Genomic DNA, 13,659 nt, shown 5'->3' with positions numbered 1-13,659 from the left:
GGTGGGGCACTCACAGATCACGTTTTGTACATTTTGAAAAAAAAAAAAAAAATCCTTGTGATTTGAGGGCATTTTTGGGTCACATTCTATTCATTGGTCACTTCCTGATGATTATGGGGCATTTAGAGGTCATTTCCTGTTGAGTTTGGGTCACTACCTGATTGTTTTTGGGGCACTCACGGATCACTTTCATTAGATTTGGATAATTTCCTGTTTATTTGATGGCAATTTGGGGTCATATCCTAGTCATTGGTCACTTCCTGTCAATTTTGGGGCATTTCCAGGTCACTTCCTTTTAATTTTGGGTCACTTCCTTTTTGTTTTGTGACACTCACTGGTCACTTTCGGTACATTTGGAATAATTTCCTCTTGATTTGAGGTCATTTTTGGGTCACATACTATTTATTGGTCACTTCCTGTTGATTTTGGGGCATTTCCAGGTCACAGCCTTTTGATTTTGGGTCACTTCCTTTCTGTTTTGGGGCACTCACAGGTCACTTTTGGTGCATTTGGAATCATTTTCTTCTGATTTCAGGGCATTTTTGGGTCACATCCTTTTCATTGGTCACTTCCTGTTGATTAAGGGGTATTTTCAGGTCACTTGCTTTTTTTTTGGGTCACTTCCTATTTGTTTCGGGCCACTCACGGGTCACTTCCAGTACATTCGACTTAATTTCCTGTTGATTTAAGGGCATTTCGCGTCACTTCCTGTCTCATGGGTTTTTGCCCCTGTGAAGTCCACTGTTTTAAGATGGCCGTCGGTTACTCGCTCCAATTTTTCGCATGTTTTTTTCGTATATTAATGTGACACCTATGGTTCCTCGTCTCGAGGAAAGGGATTTTGATCATCATTCGGCTTTAAAAGTAGAATATCGCTAATTTCCAAGTTACCTTCAAGTGGAATTACAGTGTATGTGGAATTACAGTGTATTTGACGCCACACCACGCGGAGGATGTGAACATACGCTAACGTCACCTCGGTTGCTAAAACTCAGCAAAAAGGTCATACAAAACCCATTCATGTTGTCGTTTAGCGAGTTGTTAATCGTACACATCCTTAGCAACACACTAGATTATCTTAAAAACATTATTTTTGGAAACAAACATGTTAAAAAATAAACTATGCAGCCTGACCGAACTCCATTGAAAAATACGCAAATTTTTTACATGATACCAATACATGCGAGGAATGGACTAGACGTTTATAGCCGTCAATGACAGCTAGTAAGTCAATTTATGATATTACATTAAAGCCGATTGGACAGTAGGAAGGTTATTGATTTATTTCCAAAGTTTCAGTGCGGTAGCTCGAAATACGCAAAAGGTATGAACGATCAATCAAAAATGGCTGATTTTTAAAGCAACTCTTGTTGGCCCATCATCGTCATTGCAAATGCGTTAATAATGTGGCATTCCGGCAGACCCGTCCGTCCTCATCCTCGGCTCCTCCCTCGCGGTGATGAACGCCGCTTTGAAAGGCAAGAAGCGCGTGGTCCTACCCAGCAGACCTTCACCGCCCAGCGTTGACCACATCCTGGAAGACGTCGGCGCCGCTGAGCCCGACGACCCTGTCTTCTCCATCCTCCACGAGCAGCCACAACAAGGTAAGGCCTCCCCGAATATTCACCAAATATTGCCTACAAGTGACCTTCATACTCTTAAATCAACTAAAATACTCCCGAAAAGTAATCCAAGTCTACAATACTCCCAAAAAATAACTTAATACTCTTGGAAAAACTGAAATACTCCCAAAATGTGACTAAATACTCTTGGAAGTACTAAAATACTTCTAAAAAAATCTCTTACATCTACCGAAATACTCCATAAAAGTTGATGAAATACTCCTATATGTACTCAAATACTCCTGATAAGTGACCTAATACTCTTGGAAGTACTAAAATACTCCCTAAATATTATTGAAATACTCCCATATGTACTCAAATACTTCTGAAAAGTGACCTAATAGTCTTGGAAGTACCAAAATACTCCCTAAAAGTTAGCAAATACTTCTGAAAGTACTAAAATACTTCCGAAAAATTATATTTCAACGACTGAAATGCTCCCTAAAAGGTCATGAAATACTCCGATATGTACTCAATTACTCCCGAAAAGTGACATAATGCTCTTGGATATACCAAAATACTCCCTAAAAGTAACTGAAAACTCTTTGAAGTTACAAAAATCCTCCTTAAAGATAACGTAAACACTCACACGACTAGAGAAATACTCCTTAAAAGTCAATAAAATACTCGTATATGTATTCAATTACTAACCAAAAAGTGACATAATACTCTTGGAAGTACTAAAAGACTTCCTAAAAGTTCTTGAATTACTCCTGTATGTACTCAAATACTCCTTACTCTTGGAAGTACAACAATACTCCCTAAAAGTTAGCCAATACTCTTGGAAATACTTAAATACTCTCTAAAAAGTACCAAAATACTTCCTAAATGTTATTGAAATACTCCTATATGTACTCAGATACTTCTGAAAAGTGACCTTATACTCTTGGAAGTACCAAAATACTGCCTAAAATGTCATGAAATACTCCGATATGTACTCAATTACCCCTGAAAAGTGACCTAATACTCTTGGAAGTACCAAAATACTCCCTAAAAGTAACTGAAACTAACTGAAGTTACAAAAAGGCTCCCTAAAAATGAACTAAGCACTTATACGACTAGTAAGATACCCCTCAAAAGTCAAAGAAGTATATACTCAAATACTCTCAAATAGTGCTGCAACAATTAATCGATTAACTCGAGTATTTGATTATGAAAAAAAATATTCGAATTAAATTTTGTTGCTACAAGTATTCGTTTAATTAAAGTGGCGTTCTAATGGTTTATTTTGAAAGTGTTTGCATTTAGTTTTATGGATTAGGGTGGATACACTGCGCTCTGGTCTGCCTCTTTTCACATGGCTGAATCCAACTGCTCTCCGTTAAGACCAATTTAAGCAAAGTTTTTGTTTGGGCTAATGTTTTTCAACGCATTCACACTTTAGTTTATAGGTATATTTAGCTGTTTTTTTCTGGGAATATGTGGCTGAACCATTTGTTAAGATCATTGTGGAAAAAAAACGTTTGATAGCATTTAAGCTAGCAAACTTTTTCTATGTAAGTTAGCCAATTGTTCTTTTGTTGTAAATAGATCCTCATTTTTAAAAAAAATTATACCGTTTGAGGCTCAGCTCAAGTATTTTAATTTTTTATGTTCCTTATCCGATTACTCGATTATTCAAACTAACTAGTCCATCGATTAATCGACTACTAAAATATTCGATAGCTGCAGCCCTACTCTCAAAAGTTACTGAATACTCTTGGAAGTACCCAAATACATGCAATAGACTCTTTCATCTACTGAAATATTGTTTAAATATAGCATTTGACAATGCTAATGGCGTACTGTTTTTTGGCGTTCAGCGACGGAAGCGGGCGAGGCGGAGCGGACCTTCCGGCAATGTCGACGCCACGCCGACGTCAAGCGGCAGCTGCGGGAATCGGAGGCGGTCCTTACGGGTCGGCGAGAGCAGCTGACGGCGGCTGGCCGGCGTCTTGACCGCCACGTGGCCCAAGTCAAAGGTGGACTTCCATGAGTTTGGCGCCGCCCTGCTGGCTGAAATGAAGTCTGGTTCTGCGCTCACACTTGACGACTAGGTGAACCCAACAAAAGGCGGAGCTTGTATATTCAGTTCCTTACGTTTGTGTTGAAGATAACTCAAGAACGAATAAAGGGATTATGAAACTCTCAGCATATGCTTGTCATAATATGAAACTAAAGTTGTAATGAAGACGCTGGAATGTGAGCCAGTCCTTCTAGTTTTAATGAATTGGACGTCTATCGTTTTTAAGATACTTGCAGGTCACTTCCTGTTGATTTTGGATCACTCGATGTTGATTTTATGGCGTATCTGGGGTACGTCCTGTAGATAATTGTTAAGGGTGCCATGAAGTATTGACTAATCTGACTACATTTGTCCGACAAATGGGAATTCATGTGCAATCCGTAGTGAGTGACAAAATCAGCCAGTGATGACTTTTTATTGGGTGAAAACATGACAAAGGACGTCTTACCTATATCACACAGCGCCTCCAAGTGGGACAGTCTAGAACAACAGCATAAAGCTTTGAATTTTTATTGTTGTTGAGATTTTTTGGGTCACCTCCTGTAAATTTTGGGGCATTTCCCAGGTCATGACCTTTACATTTCGGATCACTTTGGGTACTTTTTGGGGTATTCCAGGGCCACTTCCTGTTTATCTTGTATTGTTCCTTTTACTTTTAGGGCATTTAGGTCACTTCCTTGTAAATTTTGGGGTAGTTTCTGTTGGTTTTGGGTAATTCCAGGGTCACTTCCTGTTGATTTTCCAGCCTTTCCAGGTCTCGCCCTGTTCATTTTGGGTCACTTTGTCGCTTTTGGGTCGCTTTCTGTAAATTTGGGGGCATTCTTGCATCACTTCCATTATATTTTTGATCATTTCCTGTTGATTTTTAGGCATTCCAAGGTCACTTCCTGTTGATTTTGTATCACTTCCAGGTCTTGTTTGTTCATTTTGGGTCAGTTTTTTGGTTTGGGTTACTTCATGTAAAGTGGCAATGCTTCTCATGAAGACAATTCTTACCAGGTGTGTGTTTTATAGTGGGCATGGCAGCTTCCAACCACCCATCACACCTGACTTAAATTGCTTGGTAAAAATTGGTTTCAATTGCTCCTTAAACAGAGGGTTCGCTTACTTATCTCCCCCCGTCATTAAAAAATGAAAACCTATAAATGTTTGGGTGGTTTCAGTTAAAGCAGACACTGTTTTTTCATCTGTGTGATTTATACCACAGTACATTTTGGGGCATTTGAGTGTCACTTCCTATCCAGTGACCACTTCCAGTTGAATTTTGAGCACTTCTGGGTGACTTCATGTACATTTGGCATTATTCCTTTTGATCTACTTCCAATTCAAATGGATTGGATGTCGATTTCCGTCGATGGCAGCCAGCGAGTTATTTTATGACATCAGATTTTAAACCCGTTTTGGCAATAGGAAGCTTGTTGATGTGTTTTCACTTTTCTGAGTTCGAGTGTTGCGGTAATATGGGGACCAAACTGTGCGTTCAATGTAAAAAAAGCACATTTTTAGTCGTTTCAAGTTCTAGACTGTCCCTGCTACGCACACGTGCAAACATCATGTCATTATTTCCTTTAATTTTCATGTATTGTATAGCAAAAAGAAGTTTGAGTATCACAGAGCGGGGAAAAAAAACATGAGGCCGGCACCAATACACGAGTGTCCTTCGTGTTAGCTGGATGCTAATGCTAATAACAGACGAGCAGGAGCGCGTAAATGGTCAGTTTGTATGAGGAAGACATTTTCTCGATGTCCTTCAGAGACATGGCGTCGTTGCGCTAATACTGCTGCGTTTGGCTCCACCCCTTTGAATGTTAGCATTGCTAGCACGCCCTTATTACTCTACAAATAGACTGGGAACATGTAGAAAATGTTCATGGGGGATGACTAGAGCAGAGGTGTCCAAACTTTTTCTCTCTGAGGTCACTTCATTTCAATGTCAATGCATTGACATTGATGAGACGGTCGCCTCTACCAACATGGCCGACCTGAGGTCATTTTGGTAGTACCGATGGAAAGTCTTGTCATGCTTTTGCCATCATTTGAAATGAGTTTTTCATTAGAAGATGTCTAATACATTTGAAGCAGGAGTATGGTAACTGCCAGCCCTCCTACTTTAAATGAATTGGACATCCATTGTAGTCAATGGCAGCCAATGAGTTAAAAAATAAGCTCTATCTACGGACAAGATGCACCCTTCCGCCAATTTGTTTATTACTAGTAGACGACAACTAATGTCCATTCGCTGCCGGATCTTCCCCTTCAAATGGATTGGACGTCTTGCACCGTCAATGGCAGCCAATGAGTAAAGAGACATTGGTAATATTCTCTAAAAATGGGTTAAGAAATGAGCTGGTTATTATTTCGTTTGAATGTCAATGTATTGACTTTTAATGGGATGGTCGCCCCTACCAATATGGCTGCCCACGTGACAAAATGCCTCAGGTCTTTTTATGCTTTTGCCGTAAATTGAAATGAGTTCATGACTAGTAGTCATCCAGTCAGTTTGAAGTGGGAGGTATGGTAGCAAATGAGCGTTTGTTAGTTCGCTGCCAGCCTTCCCACTTCAAGCAGATTGGACATCCGTTGCCATGTATGGTGGCCGACAGGGTCAAATATGCATGTTATATCTTTGAGTGGTAATGCATTGACTTTAATGGGAAGGTCGCCCCTGCCAACATGGCCACCCTGAGGCATTTTGTTAGGAGGGGCAGCCATTTTGGTTGGGGTGAAGAAAGGTATTTTGTTTCTGCCATCAAATGGAATGAGTGAATCACTAATAAATGTACAATCGGTTTCATGTGGGAGGGTTGACAGCGAAAGAGCATTCGTTCATTCGCTGCCAGAATTCCCACTACAAATGGATTGGACATCTACGGCCATGTATGGCAGCCAATAGGGTCAAATATGCTTGTATTGTCTTAATTTGAATGTCTTAAATGGGAAGGTTGCCCCTACCAACATAGCCGCGCTGAGGCATTTTGTTTGGCGGGCAGCCATTTTGGTAGGGGCGACAAAAGGTATTTTCATGTTTCTGCCATCAGTTGAAATGAGTGTATCACTACTAGACGTCCAGTCCATTTGATGTGGTTTAGCAGCGATTGAGCTTTCGTTCGTTTGCTGCCAGCCCTCCCGCTTCAAACAGATTGGGCATCCATAGCCGTGTATGGCAGGCAACAGGGTCAAATATGCTTATTATGTCTTAATTCGAATTGCAACGCATTGACTTTAATTGGAAGGTTGCCCCTACCAACATAGCCGCCCTCAGGCATTTTCTTTAGCGGGCAGCCATTTTGGTAGGGGCAATGAAAGGTATTTTCATGCTTATCACGAGTAGCCGTCCATTCTGTTTGAAGTGGGAGGGTTGGCAATGAATGTTAATTCGCTGTTAACCCTCCCACTTCAAATGGATTGGACGTCTAGCACCGTCAATTAACTGGTTATGACTTTTTTTGACTGGCTATGCATTGACTCTGATGGGACATCGCTGCCAACATGGCACCAGGGCGGCCATGTTGATAGGGGCAACTAACGGTCTTTACACGCGTCTGCCATGAGTATATCACAAGTAGATGTCCAATCCATTTGCAGGGAAGCTTGCAGCGAATGTTTTTCAGGCACTGGTTAAGTACTAGCGCCATCCAGTGTTTCAGCTGTGAAGTGCAACGGAATGTAGGCTGAATTGGAGCTTGTGGTGTGGCCCATATTCAATGATATTTTCATTATGAAACTGGCGGCCCGTAGTTTGGACACCGCTGGACTAGAGGCTCCAACCCCCAATAAAGACCTCTGCTAACAAGGTGGATGTTTAAGCTAAGGTGTGGTGGAGCACGAGGTCTGAAGGCGAGGTGAAGTCTAGGATTGACTTTAGCCGTCCGTCTTGAGGCGGTCCTGCTGCGGCACTGCCACGGGACTGGGGACGTAGTTGAACGGAGAAACTCTGGCTGCCTTACTGGGAGACCCTTGACGGAATTTGACGGCGTGCCCCTCAGCTTTTCCGCCAGAGACACTCGGGTCTCCGTCGTGGAAGCTCCTGACAGGCGCCCGTCCCGGGCCGTCTCCCACGGACTCCGCGCCGGAGAAGTCTTCCGTCTGGACGGTGGCGTCGCTGACGCTGCGAGAACCCAGAAGAACCGGAGGAAGCGGAGGTGCTCGCTCCCCGTCAGGCGAAGGCGCCAGAGCTAGCGCGTTAGCCGGCAGAGTGTTTTTCAAGATCTGAGGTACGTCTTCGTCCCTGATCCTCCTCCAGGTGTCGTTCCGACTTTTCTTTTTGGCGTCGTCCTCGCTTTTGGCTCGGCCGCTGGAATCGGAGGACGAAGACCGGAGGGAGGAGCGACTGGTCACTCGGCTCAGGATGTTGATCGTCGGGGACGAAGCGTGACGTTTGAAGTCGTTTTTGTCCTGCTCCCGTCTCGTCCCCCGAGTTCTGCCCGGAGCGATTCTCCCGACGGCCCTGTCGGCAGAGGTGGGTCATAACATGTTACATTGATTTGAATAATATTTTTAGACCAGAACATACAATTTAGGGACATATACTGTATATACAGTGTATTACAAAAGTGAGTACACCCCTCGCATTTCTGCAGATATTTAAGTACAGTGGGGCAAATAAGTATTTAGTCAACCACTAATTGTGCAAGTTTTCCCACTTGAAAATCTTAGCGAGGCCTGTAATTGTCAACATGGGTAAACCTCAACCATGAGAGACAGAATGTGGAAAAAAATCACATTGTTTGATTTTTAAAGAATTTATTTGCAAATCATGGTGGAAAATAAGTATTTGGTCAATACCAAAAGTTAATTTCAATACTTTGTTATGTACCCTTTATGTACTCTTCACAAGCTTTTCACACACTGTTGCTGGTATTTTGGCCTATTCCTCCATGCAGATCTCCTCTAGAGCGGTGATGTTTTGGGGCTGTCATCGGGCAACGCGGACTTTCGACTCTCTTCACAGATTTTCTATGGGGTTGAGATCTGGAGACTGGCTAGACCACTCCTGGACCTTGAAATGCTTCTTACGAAGCCACTCCTTTTTTGCCCTTCCTGTGTGTTTGGGATCATTGTCATGCTGAAAGACCCAGCCACGTCTCATCTTCAATGCCCTTGCTGACGGAAGGAGATTTTCACTCAAAATTTCTCGATACATGGCCCCATTCATTCTTTCCTTTACACCAATCGGTCGTCCTGGTCCCTTTGTAGAAAAACAGCCCCAAAGCATGATGTTTCCACCCCCACGCTTCACAGTGGGTATGGTGTTCTTCGGATGCAATTCGGTATTCTTTCTCCTCCAAACACGAGAACCTGTGTTTCTACCAAAAAGTTCTATTTTGGTTTCATCTGACCATAACACATTCTCCCAGTCCTCTTTTGGATCATCCAAATGCTCTCTAGCAAACCGTAGACGGGCCTGGACGTGTACTTTCTTCAGCAGGGGGACACGACTGGCAGTGTAGGATTTGAGTCCCTGGCGGCGCATTGTGTTGTAGTACTGACAGTAGTCTTTGTTACTGTGGTCCCAGCTCTCTGTAGGTCATTCACTATGTCCCGCCGTGTGGTTCTTGGATTTTTGCTATCATTTTGTTATCATTTTGACACCACGGGGTAGAGCAGGGCGGTAAACCAAAAATTTACAGTCACCGAATTTCTTCATGATGACCGACGTAATTTTGACCATGTCGGCAAATTCGGTAATTTAATAAAACAAGAAAATATAGTCTTTTCATCCCGCTTTGACTCTGTGTTGTTCGGCTATGTTCATGCAGACAGTGTGCTTACGTATGGAGTCACGTAGTTTTCAGGAAGCCAAACAAACAGAAGCCCGGTAGGCTAACGCTACAAGTAAACGGGATGGAGTCGGGCTTAAGTTAGCTTCGCCAAACTTTCCCCCGACATTAAGTAAACTCTTGGCGGGTTCCAGACGGGCTTTCACCCGCTGTCCTCCCTGGTTCTCACGATTTCAGGAGAGGATGCTTTCAGTGCTTTCTTCTGGTAGCCAAGCCACAGGCTAACGCTAGCGGCTAACAGCGGCTACAAATGAACGTGAAAGAGTCGGATAGCGGCTCTAACCTTGTTGAAACGGCTGAAATTAATGAGTGGACTGGGCACGGACTTCATGTAGCAATCATTATGTCGTGTTATTTGGCATCTCTGTGTGATTTCTCTGAAAGCTTTCATGATGGTAAAGCACTCAGCATAAAGTATAATTCAACAGTGAAGCCTATATATAATATGACAGTTTAATGACCACAGCTATTTTTCTGTATGTGTTTGCTTTATTCTGCCATCATAAAATCTTAAATGTTTCATTGGCATCAGAGCAATACAGCTTTAATCTGGTTGTGTCTGTGTAGGGGGGTGCATGTATTAAAAATATGTTTTTGGGGGAAAAAAAAAAAAAAACCTGAAACCTTGACGTAAACACTTGTGTTGAATAATTATGTCACAGCAGCCATTACCAATAAGTTGTATGAAGTGTACTATTAAAGCTGCAAGTCATTTGTGTTAGAATGGTCGTCATATTGATTTTTATAATGTTGTACATTTTTCAAGTCATACAAGCTGTTATAAATGTTCAGACTAAAATTCCTATTGTTTACAAGATTTTTTTAAATACTTAATGTTTAGACTGCATGTGCAATTGTTAAATTGAAAGCTGGTTAAATAAATTAAACGAGAAACGGTTCATTTGTATTCCATGCATTGATTCAAATTTTCTAATGATATAACAGTCCGCTTGGGCGAATTTATCGTTATCGAGGTAAATCTGCTCAATTTATCGTTATACGTACTTAAGGCCATATCGCCCAGCCCTACCACGGGGTGAGATCTTGCATGGAGCCCCAGATTGAGGGAGATTATCAGTGGTTTTGTATGTCTTCCATTTTCTAATAATTGCTCCCACAGTTGATTTCTTTACACCAAGAGTTTTACCTATTGCAGATTCAGTCTTCCCAGCCTGGTGCAGGTCTACAATTTTGTCTCTGGTGTCCTTCGACAGCTGTTCGGTCTTGGCCATAGCGGGGTTTGGAGTGTGACTGATGGAGGTTGTGGACAGGTGTCTTTTATACCAATAATGAGTTAAAACAAGTGCCATTAATACAGGTAACGAGTGGAGACTTGTTAGACCTTTTTGACAACCAGAAATCTTGCTTGTTTGTAGGTGATCAAATACTTATTTTCCACTCTAATTAGGAAATAAATTCTTTAAAAATCAAACAATGTGATTTTTCCACATTCTGTCTCTCATGGTTGAGGTTTACCCATGTTGACAATTACAGGCTTCGCTAATCTTTTCAAGTAGGAGAACTTGCACAATTGGTGGTTGACTAAATACTTATTTGCCCCACTGTACTTAAAGTGCATGTGACACGAAAAAGCATGTTTATTTCATAGTACACGCGGTATTTTATGCTCCTGAATGATATGGACCGCTTGGATGTGTGTGGAAGCGATGGCTATATTTATTTAGTTTTTTGAATCCCGCGCCATGAAAATGAGTGACTTCCGGCTTCGGTCTTGCATTGAGGAGGAGGGCGCTGTGACGTGTACGGTAGAAGACGTCCTCTTCACTATACAGCGTACTGTTGTGTATGAGAACGAAGGATTCAGCTGATTTTGCGGATTAATATGTTTATTTTTCGAATCACGCCAGCCAAACGGCTGCAGAAAAATCATTCTGTATGAGGGAGAGGCGTATGCGCCTTTTTGGAGTTTCAAAAGGTTCCCATTCACCGTGGATATTGGCCAAAACAAGCCCGACTACTGTGGGACCATTGGACTCACGAGGAAGTGAGTAAACATCTTGTTTAGTATTATGTCAAATATTAATACAGCTATTACAAAGTAAACACTACAAACTTTCTTGAAATAAAGGACTACTTACGTTTGATCATTGATAGGCATGTAAAAAGCTTTCCTTATGCACATTAGCAGCACGTTAGCTGCACAACAACTGCAGCCACCCTCCTCCGGGGAACGAACTGTAAATTGCTCTCCGCCGGGCGGTTTGCCGATCCGCGAAGACAATCGACAACCCAGTCGTCATGTCAAATAATCCGGGCTAGTTATGTGTTATTTTCTGCTTCGAAGACTTTGAAACATCACTCGGTTCGGGTTAGCATGTCGGCTAGCTGTCACGCCTTTTGTAATGTTTACATTCTCTGAAGCCGGGGAAGAGAAATGACATATATCCGATTTAGGTGTCATAAAATATCGTTCGGGAGGTGCGACAGTAAAGGTGAAGTCGACAGTTTTGACCATTATGGAGTCATTTTGCCATCGTCCTGAATAAATGCATTTTTATGATTTCATATTCCATTTAGCACAAGACTTATTTGTCATGACCATGCCATTTATTTAGCAACTGGGGAAATACTTGGATAAAAAGAATATCCTGTAAAAATATTGAAAAGACAGAAACAATGACATTTTGCGGCTCTATTCGTCGCGTTTTCCTCGTTCTGAATAATTCCCCCTCAATGGGCTGAATAGTAAAACCTGTTGGGGACGCTAAAGCCCTATAATGGTAGGCGTGGCTAACCGGCAGATTAAAACACTAATTTCTCATCATCTGCGCTTTGCTAAATTGTTGTATATAGTCGAATCGTCTCAAAATATGATTCTAATTCAAATAATAATGCCATTTATGACTTTTTTTCTCCTGTCGTATGCTCTTTCAATATCTGCAGAAATGCGAGGGGTGTACTCACTTTTGTGACTAAAATCAACAGGAAGTGAACAATAAACTGAAAGTGAATCCAAAATGTACCTGTTCAAATGTTCCAAAATCAACAGGAAGTGACCTGTGGGTAACCCAAAACTTTCAGGGCATTTCCGGGCCACTTCCTGTTTATTTTCCACTTCCTGATGATTTTGCTGGAATTGCAAGCCGTTGATTTTTGGGTCACTATCTGTACACCGCGGATCATTTCCTGTTGATTTTAGGGAATTTCTGCATAACTTCCCGTAATATTTAGAAGACTACTTATACGTCTACTTGAGTAGCGTAAATTTCCGACTATAAGCCGCTACTTTTTTCCTTCACTTTGAATCCTGCGGCTTATAGTCAAATGCGGCTTATTTATTGATTTGTTTTTTTATTTTTTTATTAATCAGTAACACTTTATATGACAGCGGCATCATAAGACTGTCATAATTGTGACATGACACTATCATGGGCATTACTGAATGCTTATGAGGGATTCATTAGGTGTCATGTGGGAAATAATGTTACCAACTCCGTTTATGTCCAGTTCGGATCTTTTACATCCATTCAAAAGGGAGCTAATTTGCCAAATAACACTAAATTGCATCCGTTATAGGCATTCACTATTGCTTATGACAGTGTTATGTCATACTTATGATTGTCTAATGACAGTATAATGGCGCCACTGTCAAATAAAGTGTTACCAAATACCATAACTAGTAATTAATAACAACTGGAACAGTAACTGAAGAAATTATTAGCACAGAACGTGAATTTTGATTGTTATTTACATCTGTAGCGCTGCAATGCATGGTAGGAGGCATGTTGGACAACAACAGTGTTGACAGCAGGTGGCAGCAGAGGTTGATTGTCTCTCCCAAGGGAGCAGTGATGGCCAAATAAAGCTTCTTGAAGCCGTGACGCTTTAAAGGTTCATGGTGGTTCATTTGGTTATATGCTGCCGCTGTCAAATGAAGTGTTACCGGATGATATCTTTTGTAGGGCTGCAGCTATCGATTATTTTAGTAGTCGATTAATCGATGAACTAGTTAGTTCGAATAATCGAGTAATCGGAAAAGGAACATGAAAAATTAAAATACCTGAGCTGAGCCTCAAACGGTATTAAAAATAAAGAAATGAGGACCTATGCACAACAAAAGAACAATTGGCTAACTTACATGGCAAAAGTCCGTTAGCTTAAATGCTATAAAATGCGGATGTTTTTTCCCCCATGCTCTTAACAAACGGTTCAGACTCATATTCCCACAAAAAATGGCTCAATATACATATAAACTAAATTACGAATGCATTAAAAAGCATTAGCCCGAAGA

General features: G+C 41.5%; 2 protein-coding genes across 3 annotated transcripts in view; one reads left to right on the top strand and one right to left on the bottom strand.

Moving 5' to 3' along the window:
• Nucleotides 1–725: 725 nt before the first annotated feature.
• c7h19orf25 (chromosome 7 C19orf25 homolog) lies at nt 726–3,752 on the top strand. Of its 2 annotated transcripts, none has more exons than XM_057841447.1 (3): nt 726–1,002; nt 1,422–1,604; nt 3,425–3,752. In XM_057841447.1, exons 2-3 carry the CDS (start codon nt 1,460–1,462, stop codon nt 3,595–3,597), a joined length of 318 nt encoding a protein of 105 aa, XP_057697430.1. In that variant the 5' UTR covers nt 726–1,002; nt 1,422–1,459; the 3' UTR covers nt 3,598–3,752. The 2 variants fall into 2 exon arrangements, with proteins under 2 accessions (XP_057697430.1, XP_057697431.1); XM_057841448.1 differs by lacking the exon at nt 726–1,002 and adding an exon at nt 1,009–1,324.
• A 274-nt stretch (nt 3,753–4,026) lies between these two features.
• The window catches only part of apc2 (APC regulator of WNT signaling pathway 2), a 40,130-nt gene continuing 30,497 nt past the window's right edge, over nt 4,027–13,659 (bottom strand). The window contains exon 17 of the mRNA XM_057841423.1: nt 4,027–8,074. Coding sequence (XP_057697406.1) covers nt 7,489–8,074 — 586 coding nt within the window. The 3' untranslated portion in view covers nt 4,027–7,488. The remainder of the gene's footprint in view (nt 8,075–13,659) is intronic.

This window comes from Corythoichthys intestinalis, chromosome 7, assembly GCF_030265065.1.
Source record: "Corythoichthys intestinalis isolate RoL2023-P3 chromosome 7, ASM3026506v1, whole genome shotgun sequence".
In the NCBI taxonomy this organism is placed as follows: Eukaryota; Metazoa; Chordata; class Actinopteri; order Syngnathiformes; family Syngnathidae; genus Corythoichthys; species Corythoichthys intestinalis.
This window is presented reverse-complemented; position numbering and strand designations above follow the sequence as displayed.